Source organism: Manihot esculenta, chromosome 17 (genome assembly GCF_001659605.2).
Source record: "Manihot esculenta cultivar AM560-2 chromosome 17, M.esculenta_v8, whole genome shotgun sequence".
Taxonomy (NCBI): Eukaryota; Viridiplantae; Streptophyta; class Magnoliopsida; order Malpighiales; family Euphorbiaceae; genus Manihot; species Manihot esculenta.
In genome coordinates, this window is record NC_035177.2 from 3,314,175 (window position 1) to 3,335,175 (window position 21,001).

The 21,001-nt window shown below is 37.7% G+C and overlaps 1 protein-coding gene across 9 annotated transcripts in view; it reads left to right on the forward strand.

Annotated features, from left to right (window-relative positions):
- The window catches only part of LOC110605113 (DNA (cytosine-5)-methyltransferase CMT2), a 64,010-nt gene that overhangs the window by 30,182 nt on the left and 12,827 nt on the right, over positions 1-21,001 (forward strand). For 6 of the 9 annotated variants that reach the window (XR_002486324.2, XM_021743436.2, XM_021743437.2 and 3 more), the window contains 8 exons: positions 2,206-2,264; positions 2,344-2,410; positions 2,507-2,836; positions 3,213-3,281; positions 3,365-3,451; positions 3,540-3,627; positions 15,904-16,022; positions 16,091-16,195. Coding sequence is in view for 5 of the 9 variants with exons in the window: in XM_021743436.2 (XP_021599128.1) it covers positions 2,206-2,264; positions 2,344-2,410; positions 2,507-2,836; positions 3,213-3,281; positions 3,365-3,451; positions 3,540-3,627; positions 15,904-16,022; positions 16,091-16,195 (924 nt within the window). In the remaining 4 variants the exon portion in view is untranslated. The remainder of the gene's footprint in view (positions 1-2,205; positions 2,265-2,343; positions 2,411-2,506; positions 2,837-3,212; positions 3,282-3,364; positions 3,452-3,539; positions 3,628-15,903; positions 16,023-16,090; positions 16,196-21,001) is intronic. The other 3 variants (XR_006349199.1, XR_006349200.1, XR_002486325.2) reach the window with 2 other exon arrangements.

Below are 21,001 nucleotides of genomic sequence, written 5' to 3' on the forward strand. Positions count from 1 at the left end.
AGATAAAATTCTCCTCAAAATTGTATTCTAATTGTACACAAGATTGGATAAAGTTAGTATTGCATTTGTTAAATTTGGGACAGGCCTAACTCACCCCACAAGCTAGCTCAAGGGGAGGAGTGCCTATGGCCCATATAAGGGGCACATTACCCTTTTCCACAACCGATGTGGGATTCAACACACCCCCTTCACGCCCAGAATTTTACTGGTGCGTGACATATTTATAGGGGGCCCAACATCGGATGGGAGGCTCTGATACCATGTTAAATTTGGGCCAGACCTAACTCACCCCAAAAGCTAGCTCAAGGGAGAGGAGTGCTTATAGCCCATATAAAGGGCACATTACCCCTTTCCACGACCACCCCTTTCCACAACCGATGTGGGATTCAACAACATTGTTGTTTTATTAGGGTTTTACAAATTAAACTTTAGGATTTTTAGACTTGAAGCCTGTACAAGGGGTCATGGGCCCAATAGTATTGTAAATGTTAAATTTGGGCCAGGCCTAACTCACCCCAAAAGCTAGCTCAAGGGGGAGGAGTGCCTATGGCCCATATAAGGGGCACATTACCCCTTTCCACAACCGATGTGGGATTCAACACACCCCCCTCACGCTCATAATTTTACTGGTGCGTGACATATTTATAGGAGGCCGAACATCGGATGGGGAGGCTCTGATACCATGTTAAATTTGGATCAGGCCTAACTCACCCCAAAAGCTAGTTCAAAGGGGAGGAGTGCCTATAACCCATATAAAGGGCACATTACCCTTTCCACAATCAATGTGTGATTCAATACACTCCTTCACGTCCAGAATTTTACTGGTGCGTGACATATTTGTGCCCCTTATGGACCATAGACACTTCTCCCCCTTGAGCTAGCTTTTGGGATGAGTTAGGTCTGACCCAAATTTAACATGGTATCAGAGTCTCCCCATCCGATGTTGGGCCTCCCATAAATAAGTCATGCACCAGTAAAATTCTGGGCGTGAGTGGGTGTATTGAATCCCACATCAGTTGTGGAAAGGGGTAATGTGTCCCTTATATGAGTCATGGGCAATCCTCCCCTTGAGCTAGCTTTTGGGGTGAGTTAGGCCTGACCCAAATTTGACATGATATCAGAGCCTCCCCATCCGATGTTGGGCCTTCCATAAATATGTCACGCATCAGTAAAATTCTGGGCGTGAGGGAGTATTGAATCCACACATCAATTGTGGAAAGGGGTAATGTGCCATTTATATGGGTCATAGGCACTCCTCCGGCCTCCCCCTTGAGCTAGCTTTTAGGGTGAGTTAGGTCTGATCCAAATTTAAAAGTAAACATTGACCACAAACATACAATACAAAATAGTTTAATTTCTTTGAGCCTTTTTCCTCTTTGATTGTGGTGGTTGCTCATTCTCTAATTTCAAAGGGTTAGATAAGACCCTCATAAAGCGTCCATAGGTTTTCTAAGCATTTGTTAACTTCCATAGGTTAGTGAAGACTCATGTAGAGCTTCCATAGGTTCTACAAGCATTCTCTAGATTTCATAAGTTATTGAAGACCTTGTTCAATCCCACATCGGTTGTGGAAAGGGGTAATGTGTCCCTTAAATGGGCCATAGGTACTTCTCTCCCAAGAGCTAGCTTTTGGGGTGAGTTAGGCCTGGTCCAAATTTAACATGGTATTAGAGCCTCCCCATCCGATATTGGGTCTCCCATAAATATGTCACACACTGGTAAAAATTCTGGGTGTGAGGGGGTGCGTTGAATCCCACATCGCTTGTGGAAAAGGGTAATGTGCCCCTTATATGGGCCATAGGCACTCCTCCCCCTTGAGTTAGCATTTGGGGTGAGTTAGACGTGTCCCAAATTTAACAACCCTCATAAGGCTTTCGTATGCCTTTGAGCCAAGCTTCATCCTTTGACTACCCTAACCTAAGATGAGTTACTTTGAGAGCGAGGTTGCCATGGTTTTAAATAAATGTATTGGCCGTTATTTATGACAACCTTTAGCTCAATATCCATAACTTCATTTGGGCTTTAGTCCTTTGCCAAATGCAACCACCTAAGAAGTCCCATGGTGGTCAATATTGAAAATTTACTTGCTCAAATTAATGTTAAAATGTTTATTTTTAAATCACTTTAAATGATTCATATTCCTTTTTGGTAGATATTATGGTTTGATTTTGATGAATGATTTTGTACTCGTTGCTGTTCTGTTAGGTACATTGGAAGGGTTACTGTTCAAATGATGATACATGGGAACCAATTGAAGGCTTAAGGTAGGCTCCCTGCAATTACAATAATATCTTTTTATTGAGTCGTTGCCCCTATTACTCAAAGATATCAAAATTATTTTAGCAACTGCCAAGAATGCATAAGGGCCTTTGTAAGACATGGCTTCAAGACCAAAATCTTGCCACTTCCAGTGAGTTTTCTTACTGATGCACAAGCAAACTGGTTGGTATCTTTCCTTTTCCTTTTTCCTTCATGATATTTCTCCTACTTTATTGACCTGTTCCAGGGTGATGTTGATGTAATTTGTGGTGGACCTCCATGCCAAGGGATTAGCGGCTATAATCGCTTCAGAAATGTCAAATCTCCTCTTGCTGATGAAAGAAATCGTCAGATTGTTGTCTTCATGGACATTGTGCAGTTCTTGAAGCCTAAATTTGTACTGATGGAAAATGTTGTTGACATTCTTAGATTCGATAAAGCTTCTTTTGCAAGATATGCTTTAAGTCGTTTAGTACATATGAAATACCAAGCAAGGCTTGGAACCATTGCAGCTGGCTGTTATGGTCTTCCACAATTCCGGTTGCGTGTTTTCTTGTGGGGAGCTCATCCCAAGGAGGCAAGTTTCTAATACTTGGCTTCCATCAGCATAATCAAACTTTTTGGGGCTGCTCGACCATATCTGGAGCCATAAATTTAAATTTAACTAGGTCCTCTATTTGTTTGGCAAAAATAACAAGAAAAGTAGCTCTAATTTTATGTAGTATAAGTTTGTCAGTGCTATTATGGCCATTAAATAATGTCTCCGCCTGCTTACTAAAGAACGAGGAAATGAAAAATACTATATGCTTAACACCTTAACCAAATATTTTCAACTATTTGATATGATATGATATTCATATGTTACACAAGATAACTTCAAAAGAGTATCTTTTTATGGATGACCAAGTCCCTTTTCTTTTTTCTTTTTCTCGTTTAATCTTTCCCTCCTGCAGAAACTACCCCAATTTCCGCTTCCTACTCATGATGTTGTTGTCAGATATTGGCCTCCACCTGAGTTCGAGGTATCAATTTTTTTTTTAAGCAAGTTTGCAAGATGTTAACATGCATTATATGCCTATGTGATTATTTGATATTTATGTTGCAGCGGAATACTGTTGCCTTTGATGAAGACCAACCTCGCGAGCTTGAAAAGGCCTCAGTTCTTCAAGATGCCATTTCTGATCTTCCCTATGTAGTGTCACCAAATTCCACGCTTTGTCTTATTGCTTTTACTGCTTTAGTGCAATTTTACCGTAGTCTCATCAAGATTGACATTGTAGGTCACAAGCCATGAGACCCGTGAGGAAATGGTTTATGATAAGCCTCCAGAAACAGAGTTTCAAAGGTTTATAAGGTCAACAGAATATGGTAATTGATTTATTTTTCTTTTGTGGCAAAATTTGGTTAAGTTAATATTTCTCCAATTTCTTTACTTAAAAAATAAAAAAGAAGTCTAAAAAATGTTAATTTAGAGAAAAAAAACTTGCTTTTTGTACTGTAGCTTTCTAGATTTGGTTAATAAAACTTTAGTTCTCATGTCTAGCCCCTAGTTAGATCCTTGTAAGAATGGCTCAGTTTTGCTTATAGTGTTGAATTATTTATCAACAAAATGGGATACTCAAAGTTTCAAACCCCTGGTATTGTAAATTCCTTTTGTTGGTCTCAATTAGATAATGTCTTACAACTCTTTATATCGTAGGTTAATTATACTTGTATGATTTGTATCATATACATGAGAACTGGTTTAAGGTTGCTAACTAATGCTTCTTCAATATAAAGTTTAATCAATATTAACCTGATCCTGCACAAAAACATTCTTATGGCTTGGAGTTTCTTTGTAGTTGGGGACATTAGGGAGTGACAATAGGTTGAATTTATCCCATTTTTTAAGTTCCTTGCATAATGTCTGCCACATGCCACCCCCCAATCCTTTGTCATTCTAAGTGCCCATTACAGTTTGTAGCTCCTATGTAATATGTGTGGAAGTTTGAAATTTTTTTGTATTTGTATGAAGAAGAGAGATTTACTATTTAGTCCCTAGGTTTTGCCATTATTAATAAATCAGTCCCTCAGTTTTGAGAAACCTATTAAAACGTTTTTTATCTTTTATCTTTATCAACGAAATAGTCCTTTCATCCAATTCCATCTATTTCTGCCGTTAAAAATATAGCAAAAGACCAAATTACTCCCTTCTTCTTTTTCGAGGAGGAGGAGGAGGAGAAGGACGGACTATTTCGTTGACGGAAAGAAAAGATAAATGACATTTTAATAGGTTTCTAAAAATGTAGGGACTGACTTGTTAATAATGTCAATATCCAGGAACTAAATAAAAGGGTTTATTGAAGGTAAAATGGGGATTTAAAAATTCTTTCTCATTTTTCATCTATTTTTAATGGAAAAGAGGACGGAAGGGCTATTTTATTAACAGAAAGAAAAGGGCATTTTAATAGACTTTTAAAAATATAAGGACTGACTTGTTAATAATGACAATATCTAGGGACTAAATAGTAAATCTTTCTATAAAAAAATAGTATAAATTTATATACAAGGGTCCTAATTAAAGAAGGAAAACTACATCTCCTAGATTAAGCCTAAAATTAAGTTATTAAGTCTTAGATCAAGCCTACAATCAAGCACATATCTATACATATTTAGTTTTCATAACACTTTCCCTCAAGTTGGTACCAACTTCTTCTAGCAGTTGATATATCCAAAAAACTTCACATATAGCTTATACCATAGCTCAATATTCTGATTAGCACTGGATCGAGAGCCTACAGTTTGTTTCTTGCTTCTCCATGACATCAAGTTGTCTCTCACAAAAACACAATACCCTGTTGTTAATCTCCTATTAATCTTTAATCCTGCTCAGTCTGCATTAGAAAAACATTCAATGTTTGAATGCTTATGATTAACATAGAAGAGCCACACCCTGGAGCTCTTTTTAAATAATAAAAAATATGTTACAGAGCTTCTCAATAAGCAATGGTAAGAGAGGACATAAACTGGCTACCAGCACTTTCGGACCTGGTTAGTCACCGTTGTTGGTTTTCTGGCCTCCTATTGCAGTTTTGGACCTGCTTGGCGCTGGTGCAAATTCTGCCCTGGCTTTTTGACGTTGCTTTTCTTTTTTTCTTTTTTTTTTTCTTGTGTCTGTTGTATTTTGTTGGGCCTCTTTTATGTGAGTTCAGATCTGGTTAGTCATCGCAGACAAGTGAAAAATTAAGTTGGGCCTCTTTTTCTCTTCAAATTAGTCCCACTAAGCTTGATGGACAAAATTATTTTGCTTGGTCAAGATCTTGTTTATTTTTTATCAAAGCTAGAGGTATTTAAAGTTATATTAATGACAGTAACTAGTAAGAACCAACCAGAAGAGACTGATCCCTCCTTTCCTCAATGGGACTTTGAGAAATCTCTTGTTTTGACATGGCTTCTCAACTCCATGCAACCTCACTTCTCCAAGTCATATTTGCTGCTTAATATGGAAGACTCTTTCCATGACATACTCTAAAAGGGAAAACTGTTGACCAACGTAAATAGGGGGATCCAATTACTGTTTGGGCAAATTTTTAGTATTCTTATTATGCTTGATTACAGGGATTTTATGTGCTACCTTTATTATGGATATTCTTAATTAGGTGTGTTGTAAATATTCTTAATTAGGTCAATTCTTTGTGTATAAATACCCAAACCTTGTAAAGATCAATTCATTTGGAAGATAATAAAAAATTTTGGTATCTGAGCATATGGCTGATTTAGGCTTACAATTCAATTTTGAATATTCAAAACCCTACGTAACCAAATTTGGTACTCTCCTACCTGAGCTTATTTTTCTTCAACACCGCCACCTCTAGATGACTCGCCGCCTCCTCGCTAGCCGTTACCTAGATGTTGGTGCCATTCTGCGGGCACGTGTGTCACGTGCCACGTACTGTCGGTGCGTGACGCTATTTTTAGCGGGCTTTTTCTCGTCTACTCTTCTAGTCTTCTCTTTCCGGCCTTTTTCTGCTGGTTCTTGCTGAGTTGGGTGTTGATTGGGTATTTTTTTTGTTGTTGGGCAGCCTCCGTTCCATTGTTGTGCTTGCTTTATTGTTTTTTTTTTTGTTGACCAACATAAAAGGTTCCTAATCAGGAGGATTCAGATTTTTGGCATCCTAATTAGGCTTGATTATAGGTATTTTATTCTTATTACAAATATTCCTAATTGAGATTGATTCTTTGTGTATAAATACTCAAATCTTGTAAAGATCAATTAAATTGGAATAGAATTAAAAATTCTTCCTAAAATTCTTTAAAGTATTAGAGTCTTGCCACTTCAATTGGCATAGGTTTCAAATCTGTCATAGAAAGTTAAGGTTAATTAATAGGTCAAGTTCTAGGTGACTATATCAAAGGAGTTGTTTGACAACACCAGTCTCGAAGAAAAGCCCATCAAATTCGCGGCCAATCCCCAGCGACACGACTCCAGTCCAAGCACGCGCGTGTCGCCATGCGCTGCCATTGCATTTTGCGTCTCTTTCCACGCGCCGGCACGTGAGCCTTTCTTCGGCATCCTTTTCCATCGACACTCCTTTTCGGCCCTCTTTTTGGCATGTTGCGCCTCTAACCGGCCCTGTTTCGTGACCAGATTCTCCTTTGAGCTTTTCAAGGTGTTTTAACAGTAACTTGGTCGTTCCTGTCTCTTTGTGTTATTGGCTCCTTTTTTATCTTTAAAATGTCATATAAGAAATGCATTAATGGAGGTGATGTACGTGTTTTTGATACTGCTCCATGGATTATGATTTTGGTACAAATAGACACATGAAGGATTCCTCTAAAAGCTTCTTTAATTACCTTCCGTGTCTATAAAAAGACACAGTCAGAATAGCCGATGATTCTTTTCTTCTTGTCTGTGGAACCGAATCGATTATTTATACTTTCAATATTAAGCTATCCTCTATTCTCATGTTCCTCATTTTCCTATTAATCTTTTATCTGTCAGTGCTCTTACCAAATCTCTTAACTGTAAAATTGAGTTTTTTTTCTAACTATTATGCTATTTAAGACCTTTAAACTGGGAAGAGGATTGGTTATGATAGACTGTACGATGACATATATGTTGGAAGGGAATCTGGGTTTGAATTCACCTCGGACTCTTTTCAGAAGAAATCAGGATGTCAACTAAGAAATCATACAGTGGTATCGACGGTTAGGACACCTATCCTACTTTGTTTTAGAGAAATTTTATCCTAATTTATTTTTCAAAGCCCAATGTGGTTATTTAGTTTGTGATGCTTGTGAGTATGCTAAGTATACAAGAACCTCTTATCCCTCCAGTAACAATAAGAGTACGATCCCTTTTGTGATCATCCATTCTAATGTTTGGGAACCTACTCAAACGGTCTCACTATCTGATAATCGTTGGTTTGTTACTTTTATTGATTATTGCACTCGCATGACTTAGGTTTATTTGATAAAGGAAAAGAGTGATTTAGTTTCTTACTTTCAATCTTTTCATAAAATGATTTGTACTCAATTTGATGCTAATATAAAGTTTTGAGAACTGATAATGCAACAAAGTATATGGATGGACTTCTTTCCTGCTTCCCTGGAGTCTAATAGGATACTGCATCAAACTAGTTGTCCTTACACGAGTATCCAAAATGGTATTACTGAAAGAAAAAATAGGCATCTATTGAAAGTAGCTCGATCTTTCATTTTCACCATGACCCTTTCAAAAACCTATTGAGGAGATGCAATTATAGCCGCAGTTTATCTCATTAATAGAATGCCTCTGAAAGCTTGTCTTTAAAAGCCCTTTAAAGGTGCTACAAAGAAAAAATACTTATATTGTTCCACCAAAGGCGTTTGAATACATGTGTTTTATTCATATTAGGACTAGGTAAGAAGCTCGATCCAAGAGCTCTTAAATGTGTGTTTGTTAGGTACTCTCCTACACAGAAGGGTTACAAGTATTATCATCCTCTATCTAGAAAATACTTTGTCAATATAGATGTTACATTTAGAAAGACTGAATCTTACTTTAGTACTATTCCATCACCTCTTCAAGTGGAGAACAATGAGGAAGAAGAGGTGATTCATAGTCCTATAACTCTAGAGCATTTTATTCTAGAGGAGACTACTATACAGGAGAGACTAATGGTGATCAGGAAAAGATAATAATTGGGCGTTTGGATAAACTAGATTTAAGGAGATACTCAAGAAAAGATATAACAGAAGCAGAAAAAGTCATTGTGCAATCTACTCAATATCATAAATCTTTTTCTTCTCCATCTAGTGAATCATCTCTAAACCTTGAACCCATTAATAATCTAGATAAACCAATTGCTCAAAGAAAAGGGGTCAAATGTTGTACAAAACACTCTATCTCTAACTTTCTCTCTATGGTTCTTTGTCTCCATCTTATAGAGTTTTTGCTTTGTCTAATTCCTCTGTGCCTATCTCATAGGATTGGAAGGAAACTCTAAAAAATTCTAATTGGAAGGGAGCAATGATTGAAGAAATAAAAGTCTTGGCTAAAAATGAGACCGAGAAGTTGATGTCTCTTCCACCTGAAAAAAAAAAAATCAGTTGGCTGTAAATGTGTGTTCACTGTGAAATACAAAGCAGATGAATCAATTGAAAGATTCAAGGTCAGACTAGTTGCCAAGAGATACACTCAAACCTATGCAGCGGATTACCAAGAGACATTTGCCCCTATTGCCAAACTGAACTCAATACTGCTATATTGTGCTCCCAATCTTGATTGGGACCTATAGCACTTTGATGTGGATAATGCATTCCTCCACGGAGACTTGGAAGAGAAAGTGTATATGGAAATTCTTCTTGGATTTGTTGATAAAAAAATGCAAGGAAAGGTGTGCAGGCTAAAGAAGAATTTGTATGGATTGAAATAGTCACCTAGAGCTTGGTTTGATTGATTCAGCAGAGCTATGATTTTCTTTTGGCTATCAACAGAGCAGTGCTGACTATACTCTATTTATCAGACATTACAAGGGTAAAATTACTCTTCTCATAGGCTATGTTGATGACATAGTAATAACAGGGGATGACACTGAAGAGATGACTCAGTTGAAAAAGCTTTTGGCTCAGGAGTTCGAAATTAAAGATCTAGGAAAACTTCAAAATTTCCTAGGAATCGAGGTTACTAGATCAAAGAGAAGAATCTTTATTTCTCAAAGAAAATATATTCTGGATCTTTTAGAAGAAACCGGTATGTTAGGTTGCAAACAAGCAGAAACTCTCATTAAGAACAATTATAAGCTACAAGTAGGAATTGGTGAATCAGTGGATATTGACAGATATCAGAGGTTGGTAGACAGACTGATTTATCTTTCCCATACTCGACCAGACATAACATATGCAGTAAGTTTAGTCCGTCAATTTATGCATGATCTTCGTAAATCTCATATGCAAGCTGCATTTTGCATTTTGTAATACTTGAAGTCTGCTTTTGGAAAAGGTCTTCTATTCTCTAAATACGGTCATCCCCGCATACACGCATTCACAGATGCAAATTGGGTTAGATCCCTTGATGATAGGAGGTCGACTAATGGTTACTGGGCACTTTTTAGGAGGAAACCTTATAACTTGGAAAAGCAAAAAGCAAAATATTGTTGCTCGATCAAGTGCTGAGGCGGAATATAGCGCAATGGTACAAGGTGTTTGTGAACTCCTATGGTTGCAGAGATTGTTGAAGGAATTGAAACTGTTGGAGAGGGACAAACTCCTCTTGTACTATGTCAACAAAACTACAATTAATATAACTCACAATCCGGTTCAATATGACCGAACGAAGCACATAGAGATTGATTGACACTTTATTAAAGAGAAGTTAGTAAATGGTGTCTCAGATTAGATCATGTGACTTCCAATGAACAGCTAGCTGATGTATTTATTAAATGGCTCAGCAACAAGATCTATCACATTTTGGTTTGCAAGTTAGGCATGTCTGATATCTATGTACCAACTTGAGCGGAGTGTTGACTAACATAAAAGATTTTTAATTAGGAGGGTTCAGATTTTTGGGATTTAAAGTTTTAGTAAGTTTACTGGCAAAAAGTAAATTAAAATTGAAGAATTTTGGAAAAATTTAGAGAATTCTTGTATTTCACTCTTAATCTTTACAATTGGTTTATATGACTATTTATACACAAAGAATTATATCTAAACAGGAAGTAAATAATCAAATAATAATTACAGAGATAATTAAGGATCCTAATCAAATCAAATCATATCCCTAGAAGCAGTTAGGATCAGCAAATAAGTCAACACTCCCCCTCAAGTTGGTGCAAAGATGTCGCACATGCCCAACTTGCAAATCAAATTATGGTAGATCTTATTGTTGAGCCCTTTAGTAAACACATCCGCAAGTTGCCCAGTAGAAGTCACATGAACTAGGCTCAAAATACCGTCTGTTAATTTTTCTTTAATGAAGTGCCGATCAATTTCAATGTGTTTCGTCCAGTCATGTTGGACTGGATTTTGTGCTATACTTATAGCAGCTTTATTGTCACAATATAAAGTTATCTTGTCTCTCACGAGCAATCTCAGCTCCTCCAATAACTTCTTTAACCATAAGAATTCACACACACCTTGGGCCATTGCTCTGTATTCTGCTTTAGCGCTTGACCGAGCAACAACACTTTTTTTTTGCTCCTCCAGGTGACAAGGTTCCCTCCCACAACTGTGCAGTAGCGAGAGGTGGATCTCCTGTCATCGAGAGATCCTGCCCAATCTGCATCTGTAAAAGCTTCAACTCGGAGGTGACCCTGCCCAATCTGCATCTTTAAAAGCTTCAACTCGGAGGTGACCCTGTTTGGAGTAAAGAAGCCCTTTCCCTGGCGCAGACTTTAGGTATCTTAAGATGCGAAGTACAGCTTGCATATGAGTCTTGCAAGGGTCATGCATGAATTGGCTGACTAAGCTAACAGCATAGGCCATATCCGGTCAAGTGTGTGAGAGATAAATCAACCTTCCTACCAATATCTGGTATCTTCCAATATCCACGGACTCACCAGTTCCTTCTTTCAATTTTTGATTACTTTCAATGGGAGATTCTGCTGGTTTACACCCCATCATACCAGTTTCTTCCAACAGATCCAAAATGTACTTTATTTGGGAGATGAAAATTCCTTTTTCTGATCTAGCCACCTAGATACCTAGGAAATATTGCAGTTTTCCTAGATTTTTGATTTCAAATTCCTAAGCTAACAACCTCTTTAGTTGAGTAATTTCTTCTTTGTCATTGCCTGTTACCACTATATCATCAACATAAACAATAAGAAGGGTGATCTTACCTTGTGATGTTTGATAAACAGAGTGTGATCAACATTGCTTTGTTGGTAACCAAAGGACATTATGGCTCTGCTAAACCTGTCAAACCAAACTCTAGGAGATTGTTTTAGCCCATACAAAGCCTTTTTTAACCTGCACACCTTTCCTTGTGTCTTCTCATCGGCGAACCCAGGAGGAATTTCCATGAACACTTCTTCCTCTAAATCTTCATGGAGGAAAGCATTCTTCACATCAAACTGTTGCAAGTCCCAGTCCAAGTTGGCTGCACAGGATAACAAAACTCTGATTGAGTTCATTTTTGCAACTGGAGCAAATGTCTCTTGGTAATCCACTCCATAGGTTTGGGTGAATCCTTTAGCAACCAATCTGGCCTTAAACCGTTCAATTGTGCCATCAGCTTTGTGTTTCACTGTGAACACCCATTTACAGCCAACGAGTTTCTTCCCAGGTGGGAGAGTGACAAGCTCCCAAGTCTCATTTTTAGCCAATGCTTTCATCTCTTCAATCATTGCTTTCTTCCATTTAGGATCTGCAAGAGCTTTCTTCCAATCCTGTAGAATAGACACAGAGGAAATAGACAAGGCAAAGGCCCTATAAGAAGGAGATAAGTATTCATAAGAAACAAAGTTAGGAATACGGCGTTTAGTACAAAATCTGACCCCTTTTCTTTGTGCAATGGGTTTATCTAAGTCATTGAAACATTCAAGAGTTGTGGGTAACTCACCAGAAGAAAGAATTGTGGGTAACTCACCAGAAAAAGATTCATGACTGGGTAACTCACCAGGAGAAGATTCTTGACTCTGAGTAGACTACATAATGGCTTCTTTTGCCTTGTCTCTCCTCGAATACCTTCTCAAATCTGGCTTGTCCAAACGACCAATTCTCTCTTCCTGATTGGACATCTCCCCCTGTCTACTAGAACTCAAACTTTCTAGTTGAGCCATATCATTCAGAATCATAGAATTCGGGATCACCTCTTCTTGCTCATTATTCTCCCTCTGAAGAGGTGAGTGGGTGGTACTGAAGTAGGGTTCAGTTTCTCGGAAGGTAACATCCATACTAAGTATTTCCTAGAGGGAGGATGATAACACTTGTATCCCTTCTGTGTTGGAGAATACCCAACAAACACACATTTAAGGGCCTTGGGATCCAATTTTCCTGCCGTCCTAATATGGACAAAGCAAACACACCCAAATACTTTTGGCAGAACAACGTATGAATTATTCCCTTGTAGAACTACCAAATGACTCATAAAGTCAAGGGTCTTGAGAGGCATTCTATTGATAAGATAAGCAGATGCAAGAATTGCATCTCCCCAATATACTTTGGGTAGATTCATGGTGAACATAAGAGATCGAGCTACCTTCAATAGATGCCTATTTTTCCTCTCAGCAATGCCATTTTGAGCACTAGTATAAGGACAACTAGTCTGGTATACTATCCAATTACTCTCCAAATAAGCAGAAAAGCTACTATCCATGTATTCTCTTCCATTGTCAGTTCTCAAAATTTTCACCTTAGTATCAAATTGAGTACAAACCATCTTATGAAAGGATTGAAAACAAGAAAAGACATCACTTTTAGCTTTAATCAAATAGACCCAAGTCATTCGAGTGCAACAATCAATAAAGGTATCAATAAAGGTGACAAACCATCGATTACCAGACAAGGAGACAGTTTGAGTAGGCCCCCAAACATCAGAATGAATAGTCACAAAAGGAATTTGACTTTTATTATGACTCAAAGGATAGGATGTTTTAGTGTGTTTAGCATACTCACAAGCATCACAAAATAGAGAATCAAACTGAGTTCTAGCAAACAAATAGGATAAAGTTTTTCTAAGGCAAAAAATGATGGATGCCCTAACCGTTTGTGCCACTGTATTATTTCCTGATCGACATCCTTATTTTCTCCAAAACAGGCTTAAGATATCGAAGAACTTGAATTACTCTCCAACATATATAAGCCATCATGCAGCCTACTATTGCCAATCCTCTTTCCTGTGCGAAGATCCTGAATAACACAATGATTAGGAAAGAATTCAATTTTACAATTAAGGGCATTGGTAATAGCACTCACAAATAAAAGGTTGACAAGAAAGTGGGGAACATGAAGGACAGATGATAATTTAATGTTGGATGTCAGAACCTATTCCGGATATGGGAGTAAAAGAGCCATCAGCAATTCTGACACTATCTTTGGTTAGAGAAGGAAAATAATTGAGAAAGCCCTTAGAAGAGCCTATCATGTGTCTATTCGCACCAGAATCGATAATCCATGGAACATTATTAAGAGAGGAAGCATTACCTGACTTTACAAAGTTAGATGTGGCACCGGAGGACGAGGAATCAGAGTTAGGAATCGAGACCCTTTTACCTTCTGCCATGGTAAAGATTTGTGAACCGTGAAAGAATAGGAGGTACCCAAGGTTGTACACACAAGAAAGTCTAACCGATTCACCAAAAGACCGGGTAGCGGCACGGGAAGGCCGGAAAGATGGTCGGAATGATCGCTGAAGCGATCGGAGCCGCGAAGCAATGTCAGGTGATTGGTCACGCGCTGGGAAAGGGAGCCGCGTGAGCCTCACGTGCGGGCTTTTTCAACGTCGAAGCTGGGCAATCGACCGGCGGCAGTTCTGGTGCCGGCGGTGAGAGGAGGAAAGGCTCCTAGATGAGGATGAGTTAGTACCAAAAAAGGTAGATCTAGGGTTTTGAAACCCTAAAGAGGAAAAATTAAATTTGAACTCTAAAATCAGGAAAAGACTGATACCATGAAGAATTTTGGAAAAATTTAGAGAATTCTTGTATTTCACTCTTAATCTTTACAATTGGTTTATATGACTATTTATACACAAAGAATTATATCTAAATAGGAAGTAAATAATCAAATAATAATTACAGAGATAATTAAGGATCCTAATCAAATCAAATCAAATTATATCCCTAGAATCAGTTAGGATCAGCAAATAAGTCAACAAAAAGAGAGTTGCAGCAAATATAAAACATGACAGTCAGAGAGACGGATAGCATAGAGTTTGCAATCCTAAAACTCACGACACAGGAGGTAGATCCATTAGCTAAAGCAATAGAGTATGAGTTTCTATGCAATTGAAAAGCAAATAAAAGACTAGAATTATCCGTCATTTGATTTGTAGCACTTGATCAATAACTCATGTAGAAGAAGAGGCAAGATAAGACGTGGGTGTACCTGATTTATTGATAGTAGTGACAAAGGAATTAATGAGCCTTAATAACTCTTTATATTGGAAAAACTGAGCAAATTCTTTTGCTAAAATAGTGTTCTGAGATGCAATTGCCATTTGACAAGACAAAATAGCTCCAAGCCAATTCCAAGCCAAATGATACCACGGGAAATAACTACCAGGTAAAACCCTTTTCTTAGTGGTAGTCAAAATTAAATTCCAAGCCACTAAAGCATAATCTCCTCAAATAAAGCACCAAACTTCAAAAATGGCACCCAAGGCTACAATACCCAAACCCAATAGTACTCAACAGTACCAAAAATCCAAAAAATCCAAAGAACCACCAAACAGTTGGTGTCAAATACCAAAAGAGAACTCAGGAATTGAATTGTGACATAGAGGCGGCAAGAACCAACTGCAGTCACTGGAGGATGCCGAAGAAAGATGCACGCGCCGATCACGCTCCGGCGCATGGGCTATGGGCGAGAAATTCAGGTGGCATCGGGAGCCACATGCTTCACTTCCGATCATCAGATCTTAACAGGAAGCCGATCGGTGGCCAAGCTTTCTCCCCGAGGGGCCGTGATGTGAATGGAATACTCCAAATGATTAATCTCAAAGTGGCAGGACACTTAACCCAAAGAGAAACAAAAATGCAATAGATTCTGATACCATGTGGAAGTTTGAATTTTTTTTGTGTGTTTGTATAAAAGAATAGTACAAATTTATATACAAGAGTCCTAGTTAAAGAAGGAAAACTAATCTCCTAAATTAAGCCTAAAATCAAGCTATTAAGTTTTAAAATCAAGCCTACAATCAAGCACATATCTATACATATTTAGTTTCCATAACAGTATGCTTAGACTAGATAGCCTATATTTGTATTTCACAGAAAAAGAAAAAAATGAAATACATCCTAGAACTGAAGGCTTACCTATTAAACTGATCATTCTTTATAATCTTAGCTGCAGATGTATTCATATTTTTTTTAATGCTATTTGCTAAACTGATGCTTTTTGTAAAATGGCCCTTATATTCTGATTGACTGCTAGTTTTATATCTAAAAACAGATGAGTGTTGAGAGAGAGATATAGATCATGGAGTCAAGTACTGATCACTTGTATTGTGTGTGTTTGTGATTTTAGAGATGACTGGTTTCTCACATGGAGGCACTACAAAAACAAAGAATTTATTATATGATCATCGTCCATACACATTGACCGAAGAAGACTATGCTCGAGTTTGCCTAATCCCCAAAAGAAAGGTTGGATTAGTTCATATCTATGTTGAGCATTTGTACTTTACTTTCTTTCTCACCTAGAGCATTTACAGGGAGCAAATTTCAGGGACCTACCTGGTGTAGTTGTAGGAAGTGATAATGTTGTCCGCCGGGATCCAGAAAAGGAGCAAGAGCTGTTGCCATCTGGAAAGCCACTTGTGAGTGCTCTGTTATATTCCCCCTAGTCAGATTGTCTATTTTTTCTCAATAAGTGAATATGTTGTTGAATCTCACATCAGTTTGGGATAGAGTAAAGTGTCTCTTATAAGGGCCTTAAACACTCCTTCCTCTTTAGCTATTTTTGGGGTGAGTTAGGTCTAGTCCAAATTTAACATGGTATCAAAGCCTTCCCACCGATGTTGGACCTCCCGTAAATATTTCACGTTCCAGTGTAATTCTGGCCGTGAAGGAGACATATTGAATCCCACATCGATTTTGGATAGAGGTAACGTGCGTCTCTTATAAGGGTCTTAGGTACTCATCCCCCTTAAACTAGCTTTTAGGATGAGTTAAACCTGATTCAAATTTAACACATGCCATAGATTTAGATTATAATCGTTATATGAGCTTCAATATAATTGCAAATTTGTGGTTTGCACTTGAGATTGCTATCATGAGATGATCTCTAGTGTGAGAATCAAGCCAACCACACTAATCCTTTTACTTTTGTTTAGTTTGACAAATAATATCATAACAATTATCCTTCTTCACCAATTTGCCTCTATGTACATGTTAACAGTTCCTAGCAACAGAAAATTGAGACAGCGTTGCTGTATTCTATCCTTGAATATGTTGCTTGTGGCAGTGGAATAAATTGATAGATCCTTCATCCCTTTATGCAGCCAGCTCCACATTGCAGTTGCTTCAAGTTTATGCCTTGACACTATATGTGGTCCTCATCACCTTTAATGTAGATTTGCAATTTATGTTCGCCAATCAATCCACATATATAGGTCCTTGGAATTACTTACCTTCTCAACCGAAATCTAGAAGGAGCAACTTTTTTGTTGCCTTTCATTTAATTTTTTATGTGAGGTTTTTTCTCATTTTTCTGCTTTTTACACTAAAATTAAGACTCAATTTAATACTTTTGTGCACATTTTACGAAGTGACAATGCTAAAGAATACATGTCTAGCTCATTTCAAACTTATATGAGTCAACATGGTATTCTTCATCAATTATCATATATGGATACACTTGTTCAAAATGGGATGCCGAAAGGAAGAATAGGCATTTTCTTGAGATTGCTCGTGCTCTGTTATTCCAAATGGAAGTTTCTAAGCAATTATGGGCTGACGCTGTCTCTATCACATGTTTTCTCATTAATCGTATGCCCTCCTCGGTACTAAATGGAGATATTTCATATGGTGTACTCTTTCCTAATAAGTCATTATTTCCATTAGAACCACGTTTTTTAGGCAGTGCATACCATGTTCAGGATGTTCGATCTTACATGACTAAGCTTGATCCTAAAGCTTTGAAATGTATTTTCTTGGGATATTCTCGTCGTCAGAAGAGGGTATCGATGTTACTCTCCAAACCTTAACAAATATTTAGTTTCAATTGATGTGGTCTTTTATGAAAAAATCCCTTTTTTCTCTACAGCACAGCCTTCTACTAGTCAAGAGGAGGAAGATGAGTGGCTCATTTATAGAGTCACATCAGATAATGATATCTTCACTAGTTTGTCTTCTCCTTCACAAGCCATTGAAGGGGTTTCTTCTAGAACACAGCCTTCTGCTACACTGCCAGTAGTTCAAGTTCGCTCTAGAAGACTAGTATCCAATGATACATGTCCTACACTAGAATTTTCTTCGCCATCGGATCCATCACCGAGTGATCTTGACCTCTCCATTAGTCTTCATAAAGTCTTCATAAAAGTAAATGACAGTATAAGTCTATCTATTTTATTGCTAATTTTCTTTCTTATGATTATCTGTCTCCTTCTTTTATCTCTTTAATTACCTCTCTAGATTCTATTTTCTTACCCAAGACAATTAAAGAGGCCCTGACCCATTCTGGATAGCGTGGTGAAATACTTGAGTAGATCAAGGCTCTAGATGAAAATCATACTTGAGAACTAGTGGATTTACTACATGGCAAGAAGACTGTGGGCTGTAAATGAATGTTTGCCATCAAAGTCAATCCAGATGATTCCATAGCAAGACTTAAGGCCTGTCTTATCGCTAAAGGATACGCACAAACCTATAGAGTTAACTATTCTAAGACTTATTCTCCTGTACCCAAAATGACCTCAGTTCGCTTGTTCATTTCCTTGGCTGCTTCTCAACATTGGCTTTTATACCAGCTCGATACCAAGAATGTCTTTCTGCATGGTGACTGCCAAGAGGAGGTATATATAGAGCAACCACCTGGGTTTATTGCTCATGGGGAGTATGAGAAAGTTTGTTGTTTGGAGAAATCTTTATATGGTTTGAAGCAGAATCCCTGTGCTTGGTTTGGCAAGTTCAATGAAATTATTTAAAAATTTGAGTTGAAAAAAAGTAAGTGTGATCACTCAGTCTTCTATAGACATAAAGATGCTGGTATTATTCTTCTTGTTATGTATGTTGATGACATTATCATTACAGAGAATAATAATGCAGAGACCTCTTCTCTTAAATCCTTCTTGATGCAAGTTTTCATATCAAAAACTTGGGTCAGTTTTAGAAATCTTATCTCAAAAGAAGTATGTCCTTGACTTATTTGCAGAAACTGGAAAGTTGGATGTTAAACTCTGTAGCACACCAATGATTTCTAATGTATATCTCATGAAGGATGATGGAGATCTCTATGATTACCCAGAGAGGTAAAGGAGGTTGGTTGAAAAATTGAACTATCTTACGATGATTAGGGTGAGCATGCAGCATGCAACGGTTTAAATCGAAAATCGAACCGAATTGTTTTTGATTTGGTTCAGTTTTTTAGTTAATCGGTTTGGTTTCGAATTTCATTTTAAAAAATTTTGATTTTTTTATTCGATTTGGTTAATTTAGTGAAAAAAACCGAATTAACGGAACTGAACCAAGTTTCCAATGTGAGCTTGTTTTTAGCCCCATATATCTATATACATAGTAAAACTCTAACTCATCTCCTTCATTTGTGTCATTCATTCCAAATTTGCTTTTCATCTAAACTCATCTTCATCATCTTCTTCTTCTCCTTCTCCTTCAATTTATTTGCCTATATAATTTCACATATAAATCAACAAGGAGTCCCTTTCATTCCTAGATCGTAGCAACGCTTTTGAGGAGCCCAAACAGCAGCATGCATGCCGGCGAGTCTTCACTGCAGATTGACGACGAATGTGGCTTTTCTTCTTCTTCTTCCTCACATTTGTGGGTTTTCACTTATATTGGAGTTTTAGGTTGAAACTTTGATGAAAAGAAGAAAAAGAGAGTAGAAGATTTGAGAGAAAATGCTTGATAATTCCCATCAAGCCAATTGGGGTATATATACTACTTACAAGAGTACATACTAGGTAAGAAAATAAATTAATTATCTAATTATAGCCTAATCATATCACAATCATATCACATAATCATATCCCTAATTATCACTATAAATATAGGCTATTTACAGAAATAATCTCAATATATAGAAATAATCTCAACACTCCCCCTCAAGCTGGAGCGTACATATCATATGCTCCAAGCTTGTTACAAATATACTCTATTCGTGATCCTCGAAGTGATTTTGTGAACACATCAGCTAGTTGATCATTTGAGTTGACAAAGCTAGTAGAAATGCATCCGGACTCAATCTTTTGCCTAATAAAGTGGCAATCCACCTCTATATGCTTCGTCCTCTCATGAAAAACTGGATTTGATCAATATGGAGGGCTGCTTGATTATCACATATCAACTTCATTTGACCAGTATCGCTATATTTCAATTCCTGAAGGAGTTGCTTCAACCAAATGAGTTCACATGTCCCTAAAGCCATAGTTCGATATTTTGCTTCTGCACTTGATCTTGCTACCACACTCTGTTTTTTACTTTTCCAGGATATAAGATTCCCTCCAATCATAATATAATATCCTGAAGTAGATCGTCTATCTGAAGGAGAACCTGCCCAGTCTGCATCAGAATAGCCAACAATTTGTGAGTGACCCTTATTCTCATAGAGTAGTCCTTGTCCTGGAGCTCCTTTGACATATCTGAGAATGCGAATGACTGCATCCCAGTGACTACTGTATGGATTTTGAAGAAATTGACTAAATACACTTACAGCAAAGGAAATATCTGGTCGAGTGATAGTGAGATAATTGAGCTTGCCAACCAATCTTCTGTATCTAGCAGGGTCTTTAAGTGGTTCCCCCTGTTCAGGAACCAGTTTGACATTTGGATCCATGGGAGTATCCTACAGTCTAACATGCATGTTTCTTCCAATATGTCCAAAGCATATTTTCGTTGAAAAATTGCGATACCTGTTTTAGACTGTGGCACTTCAATCCCTAAGAAATACTTCAATTTTCCAAGGTCTTTAGTTTGAAAATGACTAAACAAATGTTGTTTAAGCTGAGAGATTCCATCATGATCATTTCCTGTAATGACAATATTATCAACATAGACCACCAAGTAGATGCATCTATTGCCATTATGTCGAAAAAATACGGAATGATCAGAATCACTTCGAGACATTCCAAACTGTTGAACTACATTGCTGAATCGCCCGAACCATGCTCTTGGAGACTGTTTTAGACCATACAATGAGCGTCGAAGACGACATACTAAGCCTGACTCCCCCTGAGTAACAAACCCCAGAGGTTGCTCCATATAGACTTCTTCGGCGAGTTCTCCATGAAGAAATGCATTTTTAATATCCAGTTGATGAAGGGCCCAGTGATTAATTGCGGCCAGTGAGATAAGGAGACGAACAGAAGCTATTTTGGCTACTGGAGAGAAAGTATCACTGTAATCAAGCCCATAAATCTGAGTGTAACCTTTAGCTACAAGGCGAG